Source organism: Dryobates pubescens, chromosome 27 (assembly GCF_014839835.1).
Source record: "Dryobates pubescens isolate bDryPub1 chromosome 27, bDryPub1.pri, whole genome shotgun sequence".
NCBI lineage: Eukaryota > Metazoa > Chordata > Aves > Piciformes > Picidae > Dryobates > Dryobates pubescens.
This window is the reverse complement of record NC_071638.1, coordinates 12149711-12175807: the sequence shown is the minus strand read 5'-3', so window position 1 is coordinate 12175807 and position 26097 is coordinate 12149711. Positions and strand designations below refer to the sequence as shown.

General features: G+C 44.1%; 1 protein-coding gene across 2 annotated transcripts in view; it reads right to left on the bottom strand.

The window, feature by feature from the left end:
• LRP6 (LDL receptor related protein 6) overlaps positions 1-19234 on the bottom strand; it is a 124284-nt gene extending 105050 nt beyond the window's left edge. For both annotated transcript variants that reach the window (XM_054173811.1, XM_054173812.1), the window contains exons 1-2: positions 18854-19234; positions 3623-4016 (exon numbers count right to left, since the gene is read on the bottom strand). In XM_054173811.1, coding sequence (XP_054029786.1) covers positions 3623-4016; positions 18854-18908 — 449 coding nt within the window. In that variant the 5' untranslated portion in view covers positions 18909-19234. The remainder of the gene's footprint in view (positions 1-3622; positions 4017-18853) is intronic.
• Between the last annotated feature and the right edge of the window lie 6863 nt (positions 19235-26097).

The following is a 26097-nucleotide window of genomic DNA, read 5'->3' as shown; positions in this document are numbered from 1 at the left end:
CAGGTAAACACTTCTGTAGAAGCCAGCTAGACAACCTCACAATTAACTCCTTACTGCACAGCAAATGATTAGCCTGTGCTGTAAGCTACTATTGGCAGAAGAGCAGCAGAAAGATTTTCAGCCAGAAGCAACCTGCTCAAGGGAGAGGTGGCATCAAGCAAGAGTGGCTATCAAGCACAGCCTTCAGTTATTTGCATTATCTGGGTAATTTGTTTCTAAGGTATTATTTTCTATAATGCTAACAAAAAAACTCTTCATTCAACTGGTGAATTTACAAAGAAATTCTGATTTTTCATTTATTTTCTCCCCCCAAATCAGAGACACAAACTATTTAGAGCTGTCCATTTTCCTTTCCTTATATTACTGTACAACATCTACCACTCAGCAACACCCACTACCAGTTATGAGGAATCCTTTGTTACGATGTGCAGATGTAAGGCCTGTACATCTGCCTTTGTGCTTGACATGATCAGACACAAGTTTCCAACTCTCAAACAAACAAAACTAGGTCCAAAAAGAATGAGCATAATGTATTCCCTGCAAAGGTTGGCATGAAACAAATGATAAAGAGAAAAGCCTTCCAACGGAGTGGTCTGTGTTAAAACTGAAGATCTTCACCCCCACACAAAGTATTTCATCCAGAAATCAACTTCTGCTGTCATAAAAAGTATTGTAGTTCTTTGTACTAATTCCATTCAATTAACTGGGAACCTTTACAACCTGAAAGCTTTACATGAGTTCAACAATTCAGGTAACTCTGTAGAGTCACTTGATTTAAAACATGTCCTGAAAAGTAAGCAATTATCAGCACTTGTAGAAGGCACTTAAAATTCCCTTTGTGTTGAACAATGCATCTAGAAGTGAGAAAAGCCAGTTCTCTTGGTCCCTGCTTCTTAAGAAGAAAGCTGATCGACTTGTCTGAAAGGTAATTTGGGGGGAATTGTAACAACGGTAATGAAGCCTTTTTCCCGAGGATATATGGGCAGTACAAACCAAAAAACCCCAGCAAGAAATAGCAGTACAAATATACAAAATGGCATTTTTAAGCACTACTTGCTCAAGAATCTGAATAGTTCATTGTGGGGGGTGGGTTGTGGTGTTTGGTTGTTTTTTTTTCACCTTGAGTGCTGAAGCAGAAAAAAAAAAAAATTTTCCACTTTCTCAACTTTCATATGAGCCTAAATCTGATGCTTTCCTGCATCAGATTGGTAGTGTAACACGTATACTTCCCCTGGCAAAAAAGTCAACATTGACGTGTCAGAGAATGTATTATTCCCAGATGCTGCTCTTATTAGGCAGGTCTTGTGTTTTACAGAGCTCAGACATGCAGTTTCAGAGAGGATGACTAGGATCAAGACTTCCTGGAACTGCTCTGAAAGCCCCTAGTTCACTTCAGAAGAAAGTTGAACAAGCACTTCATTCCCTTCCTCTTCATCTAATGTCCTTTCTCTCTCCTGGCACATACACAGTATTTTACTAAGTATCAAGGCAACTAAAATAGTGCAGTGTGTATGAATGTGTGAAATGAGAAGCTCAAACCTCCTCCTGTACATAGATGACCAGTAAGAGTCTAGACATTTTAGATTATGACAGCTTCCCAGAGAAAAATACCAGAGTAAAAATTCAATTTGGCTGCTGTCTCTCAGTTACCAGCTGAGAAATATTTTCCATTAGCAAAGGTATTGCAATTCTCATTACTGCTAAGAGACAAGGGAGCTAAGTGGCTTCTGCTCTAGTACTTCAGTTACATACACACAGAGTAAAGGGATGCATTTGGCAGTAGTAGCAAAGTTATTCTTTCTCGCTTCTACTGTTGCTGTAATGTGCTCTGAAAGAGTCAAATCATATTGCTCCAAATTACCACAACAGCACTGAGTAGCGACCATTGAATACCCTACAGCAGATCCGTTGCAAAGCAAAACAGTGCTAGTAAAACATTTTATTTCTCCCACATGGCACACTGGCAAGAAAATGCATTATTGGTGACTACATATTTGTGTTAGCTCACACTACTCTTTACACTTCATTTCAAAGTACCACTCATGTTCTCAGTAATAGAGATACATATAATAAATGTGTGTGCACAAACACAGAACAGATGACTAAACTGGCACTTAAATCATCTTGATCATGAAATACTTGATGTATGCTACTTTAGATCAAGGACATTTGACATAAATTCAAATGAAACATTGAACTTGTGGGTAATGATAACCTGAATGCAAATTTTGCCTTTAAATCGTTTCATGAATTGCAAGAGTTCATAAAACTCTGCCTGGAATAGCCATCAACTGAATGCAACAGGAGATGGATTAGACTGCAGGAAAATGAGAGCGGTTTTGTTTTTCCAAGTTTCAAATTTTATTAACTGTTCTCAGATCCTTCTACGGCTTATTCCTGCCACTGTCTGTGAGGCAACAGTGTGAAAAGACATTTACAGGGCTAAAAACTTGTAAATGGAATGCAGAGAGGCAAGCACACAGGAACAGACTGGGGACTGATTTATTTTTTATTTTAATTCAGATCCCAGTGCTGACATCACCCGTCCACCTACACTTTGGAGGCCATTCTGAAATGTAACCAGATTTATTGAAAGCTTCTCTCATACAGCTCCAAACAAGAACTGCACTTTTCACAAAGGCAGTATGGTAAGACAGAAAGTGTACTGCTGTATTGCCTTCCTGAAGAAACAAAGATGATCCAAGGGCTGAAGCACCTCTGCTATGAGGACAGGCTGAGGGAGCTGGGGTTGTTCAGCCTGGAGAAGAGAAGACTCTGGGGGACACACCTTATTGCTGCCTTCCAGTACCTGAAGAGATCCTACATGAAGGCTGCAGAGGGACTTTTCCTAGAGACAGGACAAGGGGCAATGGTTTGAAGCTGAGGGAGAGCAGGGTTAGACTGGATCTTAGGAAGAAGTTCCTCAGCACGAGGGTGGTGAGATGCTGGAATAGGCTGCTCAGGTCGGCTGTGGCTGCCTCCTTTCTGGAGGTGTTGAAGGCCCGGCTGGATGAGGCCTTGATCTAATCTTGAGTCTAATTGAGAGTTGTCCCTGCCCATGGTGGGCAGTAGATGAGCTCTAAGGACCCATTCTGTGATTCTGTGATAACCTCAAACTAGTAATTTATGTAACATCACCAAGCACACCACTGAATTCATGATTTCTGGCAGCCACACTTTGTTCCAGGATCAAAACACTGTAAGTCAGATGCAGGGGCTCAAACGAGAGCTAAGAAGAATTAGTCTTGTTCCCACAAGCGTGAGGAGAGGAACCCTTCTGTAAACATTTTGGTCAAGTTCTGTTAGAACTTCTCCATTTCTGGTCATCCTCTGCACGACTGCCAAATAGGTTTCTAGTGCTTTTAAAAAAAAAATCTGATGATTCCCAGTTGGGCACAAACCAGCATGAACACAATTTCAGAAGTGTAATAAATTCTTTTCAGACCACACTAACAGAAAGAGAAACAAACAATGCAAAATGGCTTGGGCTAACTTTGGTAACACCACCATCACTTACTTCAAATCATTCAAACAAAGGCGAAGTAGCAGCAATTTTACTACTTGTAATTATCTTACTTCACCGGTTTCTTTTATTCAACATTTGTAATTATTTCAGACTTACCCTCTTGTAGGATCTAAGGCAATCGCTCGGGGCTGATCCAGTTCTTGCCAAAACAAAACTTTTCTCAGTGATCCATCCAAATTAGAAACTTCGATCCTATTTGTTTCGGAATCTGTCCAGTATAATTTCTCTCCCAGCCAGTCACAGGCCAGCCCATCGGGTGACAGAAGTCCAGAAATGACTACATTTTGTACACTCCCAGATTTATTGAATTCTGTTCGTTTGATGGCTTCTTCACTGACATCGCTCCAGTATATCAACCCCTTCACAAATACAAAGTCCACTGCTGCTGCATCCTCCAAGCCATCCACGATCACCGTGGCGTTTTCCTTCCCGTTGGCAGCATCGACCAGTCGCAGGTCACGTCGGTTCGCATACAGCAACAGTGGGGCAGCTTGAAATGGGAGAAAGAAGGGGTGGGGGAGCACACAGAAGGATTAACATCACTCACGTTAAGTATAACTTGCTCTGCAATGCTGCATTGGGTCATAACTATTAATTCAAGACATTTCTTTAACAATAAAGGGCCAGGTGACATTTTGACATTTGACTGAAGAGCAGCATCCCAAAGCCTTTAAGCAGTGTTACAACTCAAGACAGTAACTTCATAACAGGCAGCCCATTTTTCTAGGCTGTGCATTACCAAAGAAGAAGGGAGATGAGAAAGTGGGGTTTGACATGCTCAAATGAGAAGGATGCTTAAATAAAAATCTGAAAGACCAGGGTAAAACAGTTTTCTAAGCACTCAGGGCTGGCCCACCTGAGCAAAGAGTCTTCCTTTTTTTTTTATTTCCTCCCCAATCTTTTAGTCTAGAATTTAGTCAGACACACCCCACTTCTACAAAAGCATCATTCATGTCAAGCTATCAAAGCCACCTGTTGATACTCTGTGAAGTTATAGATCTTGGGACATTTTACAGATAACAGCTATAAAACAAAATACATTGCACAGCAGGAGGTGAACGTTGCTTTAGAGAGCTGAAGTTGGTACCAGGCGGCAGTAGGAAAAATAAAACTGCAGGACTGGACAACACTGAATTCTTTCAAACTCAGCTCTACCACTTCTGTTTAGTTCTCCAACATGAAACCATTCTTTCACTTGCTTGATTTGCTTACTCTATCAGTTTGCAGTTTGTATATTTTTCATATACAACACCCAAAATGGCTTATGAAAAGCAGTAACCATGAAAACAGCCTCTTACATGTGATACCTCTTTAATTGTCCTTAACTACAAGCTGTAGGTAACACTATGGAAATTCCAACCTCATTCCTATTTCAACAAGAAGTTAAGAAAAATACTGGGTTTGTACAAAGTACATAACCACAGCCTTTCCAACTGACTATCAGAAAACACTTCTGCTCTTTTCCTGTGTTTACTCAGGCACTGTAGCAACAGAGCTGTAAAGCAACATGTAGGTACATACTATGATTTGCTCCCCTACCAGTCAGCACACAGCTTCAACAAAAACCTTGTAGATTTACTCATCAGAAAAAGTGGGGGAATTTAAACTTCTAGCAGGATATATATTCTAAAACAAAAGGTTTGCATTTATAGAAACAAACATGAGCACAACGAAATAAGGGCTACACTGCCAGAAATGATACAGTTCTTGGTATGAAAAACTCACACTTAAATACTAACAGAGCCTTCAGGAAATCCAAAACTGCTCCAATGATTACCACAAAACTTTGTTAACCAAAGATATTGCCACATATGCATTGGGACAAGTTGGAGGAACCAAGAAATTCCTTAATCTACTTCCACATAAACAAGTTCTACTATATATGGAAGCTTTTCTTTCTTTCTTTCTGGTTGTTGTGGGTTTGGGGTTTGTTTTGTTGTTTGGGTTGGTTTGTATTTTAAACCTAAATTGCTCAGACTGTCATCATTTGAGAAACATAGAATACAAATCAATTTATGGCAATTTTTAGATACAAAGTTTTCAATATGGAGAAGGAGAGGAAGCTTTGTTGTTTTCATAATGCTAGATTTGTATTCTCCCCTCCAGGAAGCAAGTTTTTATTGTGCAGCATAGCATTGTTGAAAGATTACATTTCTAAGGAGAAGAGGTAGAACTCTTCAAATTAGAAAGCAGAATCTTTATATTAAGTATGTTTACTACCTTTTCCTTGCTGTCTCCTCCCCTTCCTTGCAATTACAGTGGAGTTTCTTGAAGTGCAAGCTGCTTATGATTAGTACGTTTTTCAGAGGGGAAAAAAAGTATTTCATAAAGTGCAATAGATGTACAACCAGCCCCTCCATTTTTTAAAGCCTACACAGAATTTTAACCTGGCAAATCTCTTTAATAGCCATCCCAATGTCATCTAGTGCACGATAGGAAAGCGTGCAGCCAACTGGCAGAGCTCTCTCCAATCAGACAGCATGCCCAGCATTGTAAAGAAGTAAATCCAAGCACAAATGAGTACAGGCTCCATTATTATGTACAACACAGAGCAAGAGTACCCATGCACACAGCATGCACTGAATTGGAACATCAGGCATGTCAAGAGTAATCACCACAGCCCGAAGGCACTGCTAAGCCTAACACAACCTCACTGCACAGGTTATTCACTCCTTGCTGGAGCTCAGAGCTGGCTGAGGAAGGTCTGGAGAAAACCTCCTGTTCATGAATGATAGGAGTTATTTGAACGATCGCTAAAAGAAACACAGCTACACTTCGGATGTGCAGTTCCAGGCAGACCGATTTGAAGCTGTAACTTGTAACACATTCTGCAGGGCTGGCAGATGAAGATAGGAAGCTTTGCAATTTGTTGCGACATCCCGGAATGAAGCATGCGCCACCAAATTAACAAAACCCAGGTTTGCTCCCTCAACCCTCTCCAATCCCTACCAGAAGGCACAAAGGCTTCAATATCCTATGAAACCCAACTACTGAAGCTGGTAGCATTATTACCTAGTATCACCTTTGCCATTAATTTGACTCATGTGGCAGAAGATCCTGCCCTGCTCAATACAAATCACTTTAAAAGAAGCCAGGACACTGAAAAGATGGTTTTCCTGAATAACCTACCTAGCAACTGTACAACAGCCTAAGGGGACGAAGTCCAACAGAAACTCCTTTCAAAGCTAGGCAACTGTTTTGCAGTTTCAGTTATAAGAGGGCAAAGAGATATAACTCTAATTTTTAAGAAGCTGAATTCCTTAAATGTTTTTATTTCCTTTTCTGTAGGCATCATAAAAATACGTATTTTAATTACAACCCCCACCCCACCCTAAAATACACTGAAGAGAAGTACACATTTTAAAAAATAAAAAACCACCCATGCTGGAAATCAACAGCTGAAAGAGTAGTGAGTTATTATGTCCTCTACCACCTGAGGCCTGCATGAAGTTTATTTTTCTAATTAAAGAAAGGTACCAGCACCAGCAGGAACAAAATGTTTGTTTAGAGAACAAAAGGGTTAAAAACACCTCAAGTTTAACACTTTTGAACTCATAACAAAAATAATTACCATTATAAGAAACCTTTGTGCTTCCTAACTCCCATATTCACATAACCCCTTCCCTAAGCTTCCCACATTCAATGTTAACATCCAGACTGCATTTTTTGTCCTACCTTAACCAGTACAATCCATGTCAGCATCCTTTTCCTCACCTCCAAACTTCAGTTCTTGTACCAAATGCCACTTCTCTTGGCTGCAACTCCTCTCCCCCTCTGTAGCATTCTGGAAGTTGCTAATCTCCAAGATACTTCAGCCTGGTTTCCCTAACCCTTGCTTACTGAAGTCTTGCTTTGTACATCTGATTTGTGAGATTTGAAATGCTGCAGCCCATAGGATGCAAAGTGATGAATCAACATAAAAAGTTCCCTTTACCAGCTAAAAAAGTTTTTCCATTTTTCTGGTGTTTAAGTGGCAAATTGAAGCTGTCAGAATTTCTCTCTTTTTTTTTTTTTTTTTAAACTAAGTCCTGAAGCCTTTTCCACAATTCCTACTTGCTCCCTTTCCACTCTCAATGATCCTCTGTGTGCACAAGGTCAGTGTTACCTTCAACATGCTCATTTTCCCTCACTTATGTGGAATCTAGCCTGGATAGAGCAATTAGCAGTCTCATTTCCCCAAAACTTTTGTTTTTCCTGATACCCAACCTCCCAGCAATGATTTCCTGCTCCCTCACTTAGCTAGGGGCCCCTTCCCAAGCTGATTTAAGGCATTACATCAGTGATAGGTTTAACTGGGTTAGTGAGGTGAATTGGGTCATGAAGTGGTCCAGCAAACTGCACAACTAACATAAGGTGAGCAGCAGGGAGCTGGAAGGGGGATCACTTCTCCACCCTTCCACTGGCAGCTTGCTAGATCTGCTCAAGATGTGACCGCAGCCACATCCTTTCTTCCCAGCTCTGCTCTCAGCTGTCAGTTCCCAACCTCTCTTTTGCTTTAGCATTAGCACTCATCCATACCATGTCAAGACAACACGGAGAGCTGAACTAGCAGAAAGCTACCAGGAGCCCCATTCCTCCTTTACTGTGAATGGAGAACTGCTGCCTCATCTGTGAACATCCTTGTTTTCACAAATACACTGCAGGATACAGCAAGCAACCATGACTAGTAAACAAGCATGAGGCAGCCCAAGTGCATCAGAAAGGACCTTTTTCTCCTTGTTTCAGCTAATCTAAATTATATTCCACATGACAAGCTAACTGAAGGCTGTTCAGATGGCAACTCAAAAAGTCACAGAAACAGTCAGGCTTGCAGTGAAGTAGATGAGTAACCACATCAGCGCAAGAGCAGACACCAAGCAACTCCACCACCACTCGGAACTCTGCACCAAAGCCTCTAACGTTACTTTTGCAGGCCTTTGGCCACACTGGAGCTGTGGAGACCAAGATATCCTGCAAGACTAGCTGAATAACAGGAAAAAAATTATCCTACTACTACGAGCTAGAAGGATGGAAGGAAGTGAAGAGGACAAGGTGGGAAAGAGAGTACAGGGACGTTGAGGCATAAAAAGCCAAGAGACCTAGCACACACAATGGAAGTAGACCACAAACTGCAGCTTATCTCAGGCAAAGAACTTTCTAAATGGCAGACACTGTCCATCAAATCATGCTGCTGGCAACAAGAGCCACACAGGCAGTAACTGATGTTTTCCAAATTATCACAGCATGCCTCTTCTCACTGTTGGCTAGCACACTCACACCAAGCCTCTGACCATCTTTTCATTACCTTGACTCTCCTACTCTGAAGTTTTTTCCATTGCACTGTCATGAGGATAAATCACAATACTTCAGCAGCTGACATTATCTTACCTTTATATGCTGAGCCTACCTCACCAACAATAATCTAGGATGAGCAGAGAGCTGTGCTCCCAGGTCACATATCTACTTTCAGCTGCACTGCTGTGTAACACCACCACCTTTCTTCTGTTAACCTGCTGCTTACAAGAGGAAGCCACAAAGCAACAAGAAAATAAAGGTCACGACCTGGAAGCAGCACAGTACACTCTCCCTGGCTAGCAGTAGACTCTGGAAAGCAGGGAGGCTTGTAGGGATGTGTGACCAATAGTACCATGACCCACATTAATGTCTGCAGAACCTCAACATTATTCTTCCCTTTTCCTCATAGCCTTCCTTCAGCAATTTCTCCAGTATTTGTCAGAACACAACGCACTGCAGATGAAGTCATACCAGTTCCACACACACTGGCAATACTTCCCTAGTTCTCCTGGAAACAGCCAACTGACACAACGTGTCAAGAAAAAGTTAGCATGCATATAGCCTGCTGCAAAGCATCTCGTGTCTGCAAGGTACGTTTCTGACAGCTCTCCTGAGAACACACCTTTGCTCACGTAGAAAAAAGAAACTTTGTTGGGCTATACTGCACCAATCAGAGTCTCACATCTGAATAGGGAAGGTATTTTGCAATCCAAACTTGAAACTGCATGATGACAGATAAGAGGACTGGATTTCACTGAAACAAAACTCTACCCTTCACACCTTCTGGCGCCATCATTTCCTACAGCACTTCTAACATCAAGGAACCAAACCAAAATCCTGTCACAATCCTCATGGAGCTGTTGAGAGACTGTGCACTGCTTAAGTGCCACCACTGAATTAGAGCACCAAGACTGAACAGCACCACAACACACGATACTGTGACAGAGGTAGCCCATTTCTCAAAGAATAAGAAGGCTAAAAGCTGCAAGATTCATCTTGAACACCCTGACAAGCTGAGATGGGAATGTTCCAAAGTTTGCTGCTACTCTGGAGCTACTGCACTTTGTTAGGTGTTCCAGCCTGGACGGCACATGTTTTGGGGTACACATACAGTTAACAATGGCCTGGGAGTGCCTGCCCTTAATCACTCCTGCCTGCTCACTTCCCTCCCTAGCTGGAGGACCCATACTGGCTGACACCATGAGGAAACAGGTCCAGCCAAAGGGGTTCATGCAGATCAGTAATGCCAAATGGACAAGAAAGATCCACACCCTGGGCAGCAACATACTGGTTTACCTTCAAATTAATGAAAGCTTTTCCCACACAGACAAGAAGTAGCAATGAGCTACTTTTGTGACTTTATCTGAGCTGGCATGTCTAGTACTTAAAAAATATTTCTTAAGTCTGTCAGTTTCATCAGGTAAAAATCTGGTTTGTGGTTGGGGCTGTCTAGATTTTTGAAGCAGTACCAGGAAGTTGTTACAAAACATGAACACAGAATTTAGCATAAAAGACCCCAAGTGGAGGGCAGAATGACACATAAAACAGAGAAAGTTGCCAGTGCTGGTAAGTACACAACAGAAGTTACAGCCCTCAGCTGGGACACCATGGTGGGACTGATCTAGGGTGGAGGGAGCAGGGTGGGGAGCAGCAGTACTGCCTGGAAGGCTTTATCACATTTTCATCTCCACTTCTCTGCAATTCTTCAACAAGGAATGTATCAGCTAGCCAAGGATTTCTTTGTGGCATGCATTCTAGACTAAGCTTGGTGAAAGGCCATCTTTTGTCAGTTCATCCAGCACAAGGCTGAGAATAAAATAAACCAGGTTTGCCAGCTGGTAAAATGATTACACTGGGTTTGTTTCTCCAGCAGGAAAAAACAAACAAACAAACAAAACAACACTTTCCCCAAGACAAGACAGCATCAACAACCTTGCAAAAATATGAAGGACTCACACTGAACTAGAAACAAGTTTTGTAAGAAAATATCAACAGCACAACCTTAAAACAACTTTCATCAGCCCAAAGGAAAAGAGTTCTCAAACCAAAATTACACCTTTAATGGTCAAATTCTTAAGATTAGTAAAGTTGCTAAAGATTAATGTAATAAATAAGAATTCAGATTAAAATGAACAGTTAGGGGCTCTGTTTTTTCAGCGGTAAGGAAAGATGTGCGTGTACTTCAAAAACATTGAACATTATTACACATTGGATTGATTTTTTTCTTAATATAGTTTGTCCTATATGACCGATTTTATTTTTTACCACTCAAGAACACTCCCATCCCAGCATCATTAATGTCAACTCTTCAACAGGCTTACACGAGATGTAGTTAAGAGGGACAAAACCCAAACCAAAACACAGAATAGAATAAACCAGGTTGGAAGAGACCTTCAAGATCATCGCATCCAACCTATCATCCAACACCACCTAATCAACTAAACCATGCAACCAAGCACCCTATCAAGTCTCCTCCTCAACACCTCCAATGATGGTGACTCCACCACCTCCCTGGGCAGCCCATTCCAATTGGCAATCACTCTCTCTCTGTAGAACTTCCTCCTAACCTCCAGCCTAAACCTCCCCTGGTGCAGCTTGAGACTGTGTCCTCTTGTTCTGGTGCTGGTTGCCTGGGAGAAGAGACCAACCCCCACCTGTCTACAACCTCCCTTCAGGTAGTTATAGAGAGCAATAAGGTCACCCCAAGCCTCCTCTTCTCCAGGCTAAGCAACACCAGCTCCCTCAGTCTCTCCTCGTAGGGCTTGTGCTCCAAACCCCTCACCAACTTCATTGCCCTTCTCTGGACTCGCTCCAGCAAGTCACCATCCTTCCTAAACTGAGGGGCCAGAGCTGGACACAGGACTCAAGGTGCGGCCTAACCAGTGCAGTGTACAGGGGCAGAATGACCTCCCTGCTCCTGCTGGCCACACTGTTCCTGATGCAGGCCAGGATGCCATTGGCCCTCTTGGCCGCCTGGGCACACTGCAGGCTCATGTTCAGCCTACCATCGACCAGCACCCCCAGGTCCCTCTCTGCCTGGCCGCTCTCCAGCCACTCTGACCCCAGCCTGTAGCTCTGCATGGGGTTGTTGTGGCCAATATGCAGAACCCGGCACTTGGATGTGTTCAATCTCATGCCCTTGGACTCTGCCCATCTGTCCAGCCTGTCGAGGTCCCTCTGCAGAGCCTCTCTACCCTCCAGCAGATAAACTCCTGCGCCCAGCTTGGTGTCGTCCGCAAATTTACTGATGATGGACTCAATGCCCTCATCCAGATCATCAATAAAGATGTTAAAGAGCACAGGGCCCAGCACTGATCCCTGGGGCAATACATGCTCAGGATCCCTTGACAAAGGTGAACAATTTACTCTCTCGTGTTGAGCAGGATTCATTTCTGATTATCCAAAAGAAAACCAAGCCAACCTATAAACAAAAAATCATCAACTTGGAAATATTTTACTTATGAATTTTACCATTACCCATTATGTAAAGGTTTAACTGCTTAGCCCAAATTAAATTTTTCAGTTGCCAGAACAGCAGTGCATTTTCCAAATGGGCACAATAAGAGTCACTATAAGGTTTACAAATTCCTACTCTTCCACTATTCCTAAAATTCCTACTCTATTTATCTATGTGTGGATGAGAGGATTCTGAAATTTTCCAAGTGTTACCATTTGGATTAAAACGCTGTGAGTACCAGAGTTTCATTCCCTACTTTGAAAGGAGAACAAAGGGAGGAAAAAAGTCTGAAATTCTACACCACCTTACAGATCTGTTACCTTCCACATACCCTTAGCTTTCAGAATTCAAGTAAACACATCAGCTGCCTTCTAGAAGCCTGAACTCTTTGACAACATAGGAGAATGCTAAACACTGAGGAGTTCTGGAGGTATAAACAATTGTATCTTTACAAAACAAAGCCAAAACCATGCAAACTGTTTTTATTCTGCGACCGCATTAGGGAGGGAAGAGTAAGAGGGAAAATATAAAGGAGAAAATTGCATTCTGGTATCATAGGGATGGAAAACAAACAATTTTTAATGAAACAAAATTATATAGCTAGTTGATTAAGATTTTCCATCTCAAATATGATTACTTTTCAAATCTGACATCAAGAGCTCACACATGGCCCTCATAAACAGAATTAGAACTATAATCCCATTTCTACCACATTGATTGTATCACGAGAGGGTAATTCTATTTAGGTAATGTGATCCTGTAACAAGATACTAAAAAAAAATCTGTATGGATGTTGCCATTTTCCATGTCTGTTTATATTAAAAACATCTTATTGTTCTCTCTGTACAAATAATGAAGCTCCAAAAGCATTCCATGTTTTAAACTGACATGCTTCTTTCTCCAAAGAGTTTATAACATTTTGCAGAGGAAACAAAGTATTAGTCACTAAATCATTGCTTCTTTGAAACTGCACTTCAAATGGCGTGTTCTTAAAAGTGTATTACAGAGGAGATGGAAAAAAGGTATTACAGGATTCCCACTCCATTCAGAGACTGCTAGGTTTGACTCAGTTTCAAAACTGATAGGGAACTGTGCCAATGACATTGACGTAGAAAGGTCCATAGCACAGGCCCCTCACAAAGAGACAAAACCCCCACTCTGTTTTCATAACCATTTCACAGGAGAACATATGGAAAACGAGAAACTGCAACAAGCTCACTTTTCTTGCAAGCAGCATCACTGTGTTCAGACCAAGTTCTGTCCACCTTGAGTGAGCTTAGCCTGTTCATGTTGTGAATCTCTTGACGTAAATATTTATAAACTACGAGAATATCTAAAGAGCTTGTTGAGGGCTCTCTCTGTCAGCTTGCCTGCCAAATCCATAAATAGCAAAAAGTTTCTTAACATCCACTGTGTCAATAGCCAGCATTTATGTACAATCCATGATGCTACAAAAGTATGACACAGCAGCTTTGTTCAGAGCAGTCTATTCTGTAACTGCAAGCAGTATGTACTCTGAAACTACACAAGTGATGCAAAAGTTGAAAAAAATCAAGGTTGTTATTAGAGAATGCATTTCTTCCACCGAACAGCAATTACTCTCTAGAAGAGCCATCACTACAAGATACTTGGCACAGAACAAGTGGAAGCTCTCACTGCTTGTTCATCCTAAACCTCAAGTCCACACACCAACAATTGCCCTTGGTGAGCCACAGCATTTAGGTTCAAGGGCTCAGCCAGCTGCTGAGCAATGCCAGCTGCTTTATACAGATTTGAACAGACCATCCCTGAAGTGTTTAAGCCAGTTGTACTCCACCATGCCTTTCTAGGCAACTTGTATCACTCACCAGTTAAAGTCCATCTGTGGGAATTTCCTCACCAACCTGAATTCTGTCTCACTGGCAACAATTGCCTTCAAAGGATAAACTGCCTCCACAAGCCATCAAAGAAGTGGGTGACAGCAAAGAACCTCACCAGCCAAATCGCTTTTAGGTAAGTGGGCTGAGGTGTGAGGGTTTCCCACATGAAAATTGGGAGAGGAGCTGAGCACACTCCATGGCACAGCAAAGCCATGGGCTCAACCAGAAGCAGGAGCTTTGGTATCAACTGCATTTCTGGTGCTAATCAACAAGAATACCTACCTCTCCCTACAGTAAAAGAAAACAGACTCTTTTGAAGAAACCACCAGCAAAGCAACTCAAGTATTTCACATTTCATAGGATATTAAAGAGGTTAAATATGCTGGGGACAAAGAATAGTGTTTAAGTCTGCAGATTGGCTGCCAGAGGAGATGAATGGTGACAAACAAGAAACTGAGACCTGCTGCTCTCTGTTTTTTTCTCTCCTACCCCATTCCCTCAGAAGAAAAAAAAAAAATCAAAAAATATCTTTGCTCTACTTGATTGAGCTACAAAGTAGATATTTTATTACTTGCACTACAGCAGATCTTTCTGAAGCTGGCATTTTTGAGATGCGACATCACCATAAGGGTGGATCAAAGATGTCGAAAGGAATCAGATTTTTCTAGCTACCAAAGACAGGGAGTTTAAAAGGCTGCTATGCTCCAGATCCTGACCTATCTTCCTCCAAAAAGCTCCTCTACCCACTCTACAGCTTCTAGACAAATTCCTCCTTTACCTAGAACTCAGGGAATGGACACATAATCAGCTCACTAGGGAAAAAGGAAACATGAACATGGTTAATGCCCCCTCTCACCAGTATTGGTGCAAAACCTAAACAAAGCTTTACACACGAATCTCTTTAAATAACTGTCACTGAAGGAAACAAGAAGCCCATTGCCTCCACCTAGTTCTGACAAGATAAATCCAGCTTCACCCACAGTTCCAGAACTTACCCTTATCATCAGTGCATCTTGCCAAAAAATGCTGCTTCACCTTACCTCCAAGACACAGTAAAAACATTCCAGATGTCCTAAGTCCTAACTTTTTCAGTTTTAGAGAAAAGCTAAAGCAATCTGTTAAGTGAACTGTATCACAGGGATGCAATTGCAGAACCTATTAAAGTAATGGTGGATTTTGTAACACCTTAGATCACGCTAATTTTAGACTGTTCTGTGGAGAGATGAAAGAGGAAAATGCATTGGAAATCACAGCAGACAAAGGCACACTGAATTGTGAGGAATCATACAATGACAAAACATGACTAGCATACAGTTGATTCAAGCTTGGGTGAAGCAATAGACCATGATGGTTAAAAAAAATTTCTTCCAAGTCCTGTTGTCAAAACCTAACCTAAGTATTGTTCAATCCTAGGTGAAGAGACCCAAAATGTAGCTCCAGCTGAAATGCCCCACTTTGTCTCCAGCGTGGGTGCTTCAGAAGTCAAAAGCCTATTCCTTGTCCCTTTCTCTGGCTTCTAGTAGAAAAATACATGCAAACACCTTCAGTCACAGCTTAGCAAGTCCTGAACACTAGGCTCTCTTAAACTACATGCAAAAAAGACATTAAAAAGCAAAGACTATATTTATCAAAGGCAAATAACAACAGATTAAAACCAATTAAAACATTAACAATATTTAAACAATAACAGATTAAACCAAACCCTCTTAAGAAAGCCTAAAAGGGCAGCAGTAGTTTTAAATATCCATCACTAAACAGGCACTTTCCTTTCTTCACTAACTGACCTTTCAGCACAAAGACCTGCAACGTTCAGCATGTCTGCACAAATATAATTTGTAAGGTTCCTATTCAAGCAACAGCTTTCTGCACTGTCTGCATGCCCAGGGTTTAAAACCAACACAAACTAGCAACTGCATTCTGACTGGAGAGTTATTTCTGCAAGAAAAGTATGCCATGAATACCTGCAGAGGAAGAACTATCACTTACTAAAAAGCTGAAACCTCAGTTTAACACTTCTCTGTAGCTCCAGATGTGATGCCACTGCTGTTGCCTCTCTGCAGTAATCTAAGCAGATCCCGACTGGTTTCACAGCTGTCATGAAGAATATGGCAACTCTGCCATGCAGCACCTCTAACTCATACCTCTGGGAAGTGACTTCAGGAAACACCATTCATGGTCAAAGAGGAGGAGGCCCAATCCCCCAGGTCAAACCAGTGGCCAAAAGAGAAGAGAGTCAGACTGTGACAAGGGTCAAGATGATCTAGAATCATAGAATGTTAGGGGTTGGAAGCAACCTCCAGACATGATCAGGTCCAACCCCCTACCAAAGCAGGATCGCCTAAGGCAGGCCACACAGGAACATGTCCAGGTTGGCTTTGAAAGCCTCCAGAGAAGGAGAAATGTAAACCCTTTCCTCCATCAGTCAGAATACTAACAAAAAGAAGAAAGAAAAAAAGAATCTAACTCCAAATGACAGAACCTTTACAGCAAGCTGCCAGTAGGATCTAGTTTATCACAGTAATTGGATAACTTTGAAATGTGCCTTGCCCTGTGCATCCATTTCTGGCTAGCCTGGTACTTCAAGCCATCATTAGTTTACAGGGCACTGAGCTTCCAAGTTACCAGTTTTGTTCCTTGCCAGATCTGTAAATGAGCCTACCATAGTTACCTCAGACTATCAGTCTCAGTTCAGCTGCTGTAAAGCACTGTCCATAGTTGTTTGGGGGTTTTTTAAGGTCAACCAGAACAGGGAGGACGCTGCAATCCACAAATAGACACTGTCACATTTTCTGTGTCTCAGTCTCCAGCACTGCTGGCTTGGCATCCTTCACAGCACCGAATGCACAAAGCAAATAGTGAACTTCATAACTTCACCTCGACTTTCATGTATAAACTCATTCATACTCATGCTGACACTGCCTCTGCCTCATTAAGGAACTGCTGACACCTCTTCTGAACTCAACATGTCTTATTCAAACCAATCCTACCTGCATAGATGTTTTTTATTAAGGAGGATGCTTGTGTTAAAATCTGATTTTTGTTTCTTCAGAGTTCAGCTGTTCCTGATGTTTATCGCTATCTAAAGGTAATTAGCCAGTAAGAAAATTACTCTCATGTCACAAACAGAAGATTATGGCTTCAGGTAGATGATTAAACAGCAGGAGCACATGAACACAAAAGAAACAAAAATGCTGTCCTTGGAAACAGACATAAAGGACAGAAAAGAAATGACAGTCCAGATGGTTTAGGAACTAAATATTTCTTCTGTCTTTTTAAGCATCATGAGGTATACAAATATCTGCAAAATGAAAGGTCTCTATTTCAGGATTAACCTGAAGAAATGACAGTGAGGATATTATGTGACACTATATAGGCCAGTGATTTCCACCAGAGCCACTACACTCCAGACCCAACTCAACTTTTGAAAACTGGGATTTAACCACCACAATAGGAGCATGAAATGTTACACAGCTCATTGAAATAAACATACTTGTATCTTTGGAAACAGGATACAATATGGCAAACAGATGCATAGGAGGAAAAAAAATATGGAGGAAAGGAAAAAATTTTGTTTTCCAGACTACTGAGCACCTGGAGATTGAGCAGCCACTTTGACCTAAACCACCTTTACTCTAACTTTGTTCATAGCACAGTACTGCTGAATAATACTCTAAATCAAAGTGTGGTCGATTAACTGTTAGTAATTAATCTCTGACCTCATCTAGCATAAAAAAATATAACAGCAAAATGATGGATGCAAATACCACAGGTGATTTCTTTCCAGAAAGACTGAACACTGATCAATAGTTGCTGTAATAGAGTTTACAACATTAAAAAAAAACAACAAAACTCTCTTTTCTTATCAGTTGTGCATTATCAGACAAGAATTTTGGTTGGAGAAAAAAACTGGAATAAAAATCTCAGCTACTTTAAGTGACATCCTCTTGTAAAGCATTCGACTGCCGATTGCAAACTGTACGAACATGCATGGCAGCTTCACCAGAGAAACACAAACTTCTCTGGAGTCCTAGCGCAAAGCCAGCACAGCTGAGAGGGAGCCTTCATTCCTTTCCTCGCCAACTCCGCACGCTCACTTCGGAGGGTTTCAGTGAAACACCAGTTCCCGGGCACTTCCCACCACTCTCCTCCCAACACCTCCCCGCTAAATACGTGAGTCTCCGCGCTCCCCCCCGGCAGCCGGCGGGATGAAACCCCACTCTTAGTGGGGAAACGACAGAAGTCGAGTCACAGTGGTATCAGACTGACACTGGCACGGCAGAGCCGCTGCCCCACGGCCAGCTCGCGGGGCACGGAGAGACTAGGGGGGAGGGGGGAACGTGTACAGCTTTTGAGGAGCTTAGGCTGCTGGGTTTTTTTCTTCCTTAAATTTTAAAAATAACAATTAAAACAATAATAATAACAAACAACAACAACAAAAAAAACACCACCACAACTTGAAAACAACAATGGAGTGGCGAGCGAAGCGGCCGGTGTCCGCTGCCGGGGCGGGCTGCTCTCAAGCACGGCTGGGGCTGCCTAGCCGGGCCGGGCCGCCAGGGAAGTTGCTCGGGAGCCGGGATGGCCGCGGCGGCGGCTGGGCGAGAGAGCTGCCCCCACGCCGGGCCCCGCGCCCTGCCGGCAGCCAGGCCTCTCCCCTCCCGCACGCCCAAACATGGCCCCTCGCCACCAACCCTGCAACTTTTCCCCCCTGCCCCCCCTCGCCGCCGCCCCGCTCACCTCTCATCAGGGAACAAAAACTGCAGGCAAGTAGGCTGCGCAGGACGGCCCCCATCTTCCTTCCCTCCTCGCTCTCACCGGCGGGGAGGCGGCGGCGAGGAGCAGCACCTCCACTGCCAGTTCATGCTTCCAGGCGGGCGGGGAAGGTGGCGGGGAAGGAGAGGGAGGGGGTGAATGCGGGGAAGGGCGGCCACCGAGATTTTTTCCCCCTCGCCGGTTCCTAACAGGCCACTTGCCCCACCGTACCGCCACGGGAGCGGGCGCTGCCTCCCATGCCGGCCGCTGCCGCCACACCGCAACCGCCGTGGCCGTTCCCCCACCCACTCCTCCGCTCGCTCCTCCGGCCTTCGCCTCCACCGCGCGCGCACAGGCGCAGGGATACACTCCTCCTCCTCCTCCTCCTCCTCCTCCCCCGGCCCAACCTCGCCTCCGCCTCCCCACGCCGCGCCCGGCCGGCTCCTGGCTCCCAGAGCAGTGCCCGCCCCCCCGGCACCTCTGCCGTGAGGGAGGGAGCGGAGGGGCGGGGGCAGCCTCTCTCACAGGGACAGTCTCGCGCACACGCCTGGCCGCCCCGCGCCTGACAAAAGCCCCGCGGGGACCGAAGCGCAGCGGAGTCGGACCGCTGGTAGAGAAGTGGGTGGGATCACGGCATCCCCCGAGCTGCCCGCCCACGGGGTAGGGTGAGGGACGCGGCGGGGGACGGCCGCCTCTTTCGCATTCCAGCGGGACTACTTTTCAACCTTCTCCGCCGCTTGCGATACGATACGCGGAGCAACATCTCATTGGGAGGGACGGAACTACTTTCTGCCACAGAGCAGCCACGGTCGTGGTCGGCGGCGGCACAATGCCAGTGGCCGGAGCCGGGCCAGGTGCTGGTGGTGGCCGCTCGGCCCGGCAGCGTGGGGCGTCTCGGAGTCACCGGCTCCGTCCTCGCTTGCCAGTCCGCTGGCTCTCCGGGAGGGACTCGCTGGCGCCGCCGAGGCGAGCTGCAGCGGTCCCTCGGCCCTTCCCTAGGGCCCGGCGCGCGGGCCAGCAGCGGGGGCACGCTGCCGGGTAAATATTTATGGGCCTGGGTTGGCCCGCCGACTGAATGAGAAACAAAACGGAGGGGAGAGCGGGGTCTGGAGAAGTAGAGTGTCGCTAGAGAGGAAAAACAAAGCAATCTGGTAAAACGAAATTACAGTTAACAACCTCATTGTGGAGGTTCGAGAGCTGTAATGTTGACCTTTCACAGAGCGACCCTTGTCGGCAGGGCATGCTGCTTACCTGATGGAATGGGGGGTGATTTATTTCTCTGCATTTTTTGGGGTGGTTTGGGTTTTTTGCCCCCCTTGCGAAACTAAATGTAGTGAGCTGAGTTTGTGCTGCTCGGAGCAATAGTTACAAACTAACATGAGTGGCTGTTCAAATAGAGCTTACGCTTCTTCTCCACCCTCCGTTGTGTCCACTCTTTTTTTGCTCTGAAGAAGCTAAAAAGTTACGATTTTGTAATATACTCTCACCTGAAAAAAGCTTCCTTGCCTGTTTTGGTTTTTGTTTTTCATTCCTACAAATGATACCAAATGTAGCTTTCTTGCATTTCCTCTACTTCAGGATTTCTACAGGGAACTTCAGGTGTTTCCATTAATTTCTCCCTCCCTTATAGAGTATGGCAGCTGGTTAGTAGGGTAATGATATGAGGCAGGACAACTTAAAGCAAAGTTTTATACCCTTACATTATGTGTGTATTATTTTCACGACTATTAGAAACTTACTGAAATGTTTCACTTCCTATCTGCTGAACATACATTTTCATGGCTTTTCTTGTGACTACAGTAGGAGCCAACAGCCAGGTTAGGTTAAAGGCCTGGTCATTGTAGACTGACTGTTAACACCAGGCTCCTGGATTCATCTAATATCAGGCTCAACTTTTACTAGGGGAAAAGCAAAAAACCAAAACCAACCAAACAAAAAAATCCACATGAAACAAAACCCTGAGATTTTTATGGACAGAAGTCTTACTTCAACCTTCAAGGTTGGCGAAAAAACAATTTTTTTTTTAAAAATGGAAACTATGTGACTCAACAGCAATACCTGCCCAAGGCCAGGTCTCCATTACAAAACTTTGTCCTTGATGCGGGATGAAATCACCTTTTCCACTCCTGCAGTGTCAGCTGGGAGGCTTAGCAAACACCAGCAAGACCCACACAGATAGTGGAGGGGAAGGGCTTCCCATGCAAAAGTATCCTGGGCTGCATCAAGAGAAGTGTGGCCAGCAGGTCAAGGGAGGTGATTCTCCCCTCTACTCCACTCTGGCGAGACCCCATCTGGAGTACTGCCTCCAGTTCTGGAGCCCCTATTACAAGAGGGATCTGGAGGTGCTGGAATGTGTCCAGAGAAGGGCCATGAGGATGATCAGAGGGCTGGAGCTCCTCTCCTATGAGAACAGACTGAAGGAGTTGGGGCTGTTCAGTCTGGAGAAGAGAAGGCTTTGAGGAGACCTAATTGTGGCCTTCCACTATCTGAAAGGGGCTACAAGAAAGCTGGGGAGGGACTTCTCAGGATCTCAGGGAGTGATAGGACTGGGGGGAATGGAATGAAGCTGGAGGTGAGGAGATTCAGGCTGGAGGTGAGGAGAAGGTTCTTCACCATGAGAGTGGTGAAGCCCTGGAATGGGTTGTCCAGGGAGGTGGTTGGGGCGCTGTCCCTGGAGGTGTTTAAGCCCAGGCTGGCTGAGGCTCTGGCCAGCCTGATCTAGTGTGGGGTGTCCCTGCCCATGGCAGGGGGGTTGGAACTAGATGATCCTTGTGGTCCCTTCCAACCCTGACTCACACTATGATACCTAGACAGTAGCTAACCTGTATCTACCTAGTAGATTTTGCAGGAGCAGGCAGCAGCACACCTTTATGTGTATTTTCACTCCTTAATTGAAATCAGGAGAAAAAGTGGTTTGTGGGGTTTTTTAACTTGCACTGCACATCCATAGTGTTGTGCAATCTGTGATTAACTTCTTAGGAAGTATGGCAGATATGTAATTAAACTCTTTGTTATCTTAATCACCCAGTGCACAGCTGAAGAAAACCTCAGTGAATCCCTGCATCACAGAACATATTTCTCTACATGCAGTTCCCCCTCACATCTTACCTGCTTTTGCTGGCAAAACTCTGGTGTCTTGACTATCTCCCTTGGGAGTCTGATGCCCTGTCTGGTTGCTGCCCTTAATCTTAAAGATGTCTTCCCTGCTGTCGGGGCTGACTGGTTTATTTTTAGCTTTCAAATGTGATATGCTGTCACCCCTCACACTGGTGCATTTCACCCATTTTCTACAATCCTAACCCTTTCCTTTCCTGCTTGGATTTCCCTGTATCCATTTAATGAATGTTGGCTTCATCTCTCTCAGCCTAGCCCCTTTCCCCCATGGCCTGCATAGACATATCTCTTCTTTCCCAGGTAGCCTTTTTTCAAACTCTTTATCAGTGCTTAAGATTCAAGACCAAGCTGCTCAGCTTTCCTTCTAGTTCATACATGTAGAATTAACTCAACAGCAGAGGTTTTTATGGAATAAAATAGGAGACATGATTACCACATACAGAAAAGCCTCCAACAGGCAAGGTCTCTCTGAGATGATGATGCTCATTTATTTGAGCTTAAAGTCGACGGGAGTGAAGAGGGAATGTCTCTTTTGTTTTAGTGAGAAGCTTCTCTTGTTAATCGCAGTTGCTTTAATGAACCTTAGGAAGAGAAACCTTGCTTTGCTGGTTCTAATCCACTATGAGGCTCCAGCTGCAGAGAAACCTGCTGAGAAACTTTACCCTTACCTCCAGACTGAGATGAGGCCTGAAGGACACAAGAGCTTTCATGGGATGTTGTTTTTATATTCAGGTTAGTTCCCTGGTTTCGTTGGTGGCCCAGCCTCACAAGCAGCTTTGTCAGCCTACAGGACAGCAAGGGATGGCAGATGAATCTCCTGAACCCAGTAGCAAAGTCACTCAGTCTTTGAACTGTGCCCCAAGTTGCAGTGGAGCCAATGGGACCTTTTGTAGGACTGAGACCAAAGTCCCTAAGGAGCAAAAGCTGTTAGAAGATGGCCGCTTAGCAAATTAATTTGTGGCTGCCCACATCACAGAAACCACTGTCATAATTAGCTCTCTCACTGAATGTCTCAACAAGAATTAAGGGGCACAGTGTGGTGAAATCCTGGTCCCTCTGAAGGCAATGGCAAAATTCTCCCTGACTTCAAAAGGGACAAGTTTTCATACTGAAACTCGAGCTCAAGTCCTCTCTTGCCCCCAGCAGGAAAGTCTGCAGCACAGTAGCTTACGAGATGGGATGTGATGCAGTGACAAGTTCACCAGTGATACCTATTACAGTGATTTTGCAGGTAAAACAGGATAGCCTGACCTGCAGCATCATCACCTTGCCACTTTGCCTAGGTCATACAGTTAAATAAAATGCTTCATCCACCTCCTCCCCCAAGCAAGGTCAGCTCTAAGAAATGTGACAGATGTGCCTGAGGAGGTTTATGTTGTTCCAAGAGTGCAATGGCTTCAACATGGTATTCCTTCTCCAATGAACAGAGTGTTGGATCATATCTTCTTTCTGCTCACTTCAGTAACAAGCAGACACACTTCTCCCCTTGCTTTTACTCTTATGCCCTGTGAACTACACCTTTTCCCTAGGACACAGGAGATTTCCTTGGGCTGATAGTTGCATCTCTAGCCCACAATTTATTTCCAAGCCATGAGACCTTCCTTGTTTTCGCATTTAGTGTCTGCAGGGCTCCCTACAGTCAGTCAAACCACAGCAAAAACTAGCACTCCTGCTACTTCTGTGGCAATTTTCCCATCAAACACTGCATCGAATCCCCTTTTTTCACACACAGAACTGCATCTTCTCCCTGCATGTCAGCATTACCTTGCTCCCCACCCTGTATAATGCCCATTCTTTCTTTTCCTTCTCGTCTCCCAGCAGAGGCTGCCTGGTCCCCAGGATGACAACTCTTGTTTCTTTGTGTCTAAAAAAATTCCTTACAACAAAAACTTCACAGAGCAGAAGGTGCTTGAGTTCAGCAGCCCATACAGGCAAGCGAGTCCAACAGGAACCTGGTGATATCCCCAAGGGGAAATATGAAATAAGATGACCTGAAAGGCTTGGGCATTTTCTTTACACCTTTATAGGAGTGTTTGGACTCCTGCTGGTGGTGCATCTGAGGTCAGGCTGTCTACCTCTCTACATCTTTTCTCCTCTTCCATCTCCCAGGGAGTTGAAAACAGGACTGCCTGAGGATACTTTTCTTCAGTGGTTGTGTTTTCAGTGTGAGCCATGCAAGATTCTGACTTTAATTTGGCACTGCCAACCCGACCACAGGGCAAGTCCAAGACTCTGCCCAGGAATATTTGGCCATGGCTACATTTCAAAGCCAAATTACAGAAATGTCATTTGAGAAAGATGCAGTTCTGACATTTGTAGAGCACTTCAATGGCAGGTCAGTACAGCAAAAGCATCCTTTTAAAAGAGCTCACATTTCAGACAGACACCAAAACACTATTTTGGTTTAGTTTGCCCAATTTTTCAAAACCAGGCAGCATCTGGTCTCTATCAACCATAACGTGCGTGCCTTCTAAGCAACAACAATTTAAGAAGATTTCCTTTGCAACCCCCTTTGGTGGAGTTCAGCATTTTGCAACATGCATCCCTAACATTTAACAAGTCTGCTTGGCACTGCAGCTCTTGAAGTTTAAAAATTAGTTACTGCTCAAGTGTTGCACATTTGCTTGTGCTCCTTTAGTCACAGGGATTCAGGACTAAAATTTATGCCTATGGTCAAGAAAGGTAAGTCCTTGTGTCACAACAATTAGCAGGCTTTTCTGTAAGAATTTCCAGCCTTTGTGAAATGTAAACAAGATGGCACACTATCTCTGCATGAGAAAGAGCTGATTTGTGACTTGAAATAGGCACTTCTGGGCTACTCTGCTGTACTGGTGAAGTGCAGTTTATGACAACCAAAGAGACTAGTTGCTCTCCAGTTCAAGCTCTGGGAAGAAGGTTCATATTCATAGAATCACAGAATCACAGAATGGTTTCATTTGGAAGGGAACTCCAAAGGTCATCTAGTCCAACACCCCTGTAGTCATCAGGGACATCCTCCACTAGATCCGTTTGCTCAGAGCTTTGTCCAGCCTGACCTTGAATATCTCCAGGGATGGGACCTCAACTGTCTCCCTGGGCAACAACCTCTTGCAGTGTTAAGCCACCCTCATGGTGCAGAACTTCTTTCTAACATCCCATCTAAATCTGCTCTTTTCTCATTTCAAACCATTGCCTCTTGTCCTGTCACTGAAGACATTTGCAGACAGTCTCTCTGCAGCCTTCTTGGAGGCCCCTTCAGGTACTGGAAGGCCACTGTTACATCTCCCTGGAGCCTTCTCATCTCTAGGCTGAGCAACACTAGCTCCCTCAGCCTGTCGTCATAGCAGAGCTGCTCCAGCCCCCATAATCATTTTTGTGGCCCTCCTCTGGACCTGCTCCATCAGGTCCATGTCCTCCCTGTATTCAGGGCTCCAGAGCTGGATGCAGCACTCCAGGTGAGGTCTCACTATAGCAAAGCAAAATGGCAGAATCCCCTCTCTCCCTCTGCTGGCCATGCTGCTTTTGATGCAGCCTTCTTAATTGCTCTCTAGGTAGTAAAAATAAGGATGGAGACACATTTTGGTGAGGATTTCATTGGATTACTGTTATCCAGGATTTCTCTGAGAAAAATCAATGCCTCTGACAGTTCAGGACTATTGCTTGTGCTCCATTCTATAAGTTTTATATTTTACTATGGGAAGAGGGTTTCAAGGCCTAGAAAGGTAGCATGCAGGACCTATGGAAGTCCCCTGTTTAGTTCAGAATCATAACATGTTTTGTGAATGCCCTAGAGCATGATACCTCTCTTGAACAAGTAACCTAAATGACAAAATCCTTAGCTTTTTTTCGTTTTTTTAATCTTTAAATTAGCTAATCACAGTACAGATAATAGATTTAATTAGTTCTTGCTCACGTCTCAGCTAATGAAATCCCAAGATAATTGACAGTGGCTGATTCTCCAGTCTATCCCTTTTTCAACAGGCCTTGCCAGAAATGTGGTAGAATTTCTGGTTTATTAAAAATGTGATCTCTGCATTAGAGCCATAGGGCCTGGAAGGAATGGCTGAAGTGCCAAATTCTCCCCACAACACCACTATCCACTGGCAGCAGCACAACGTGCAGGGGATGCTGCAGCC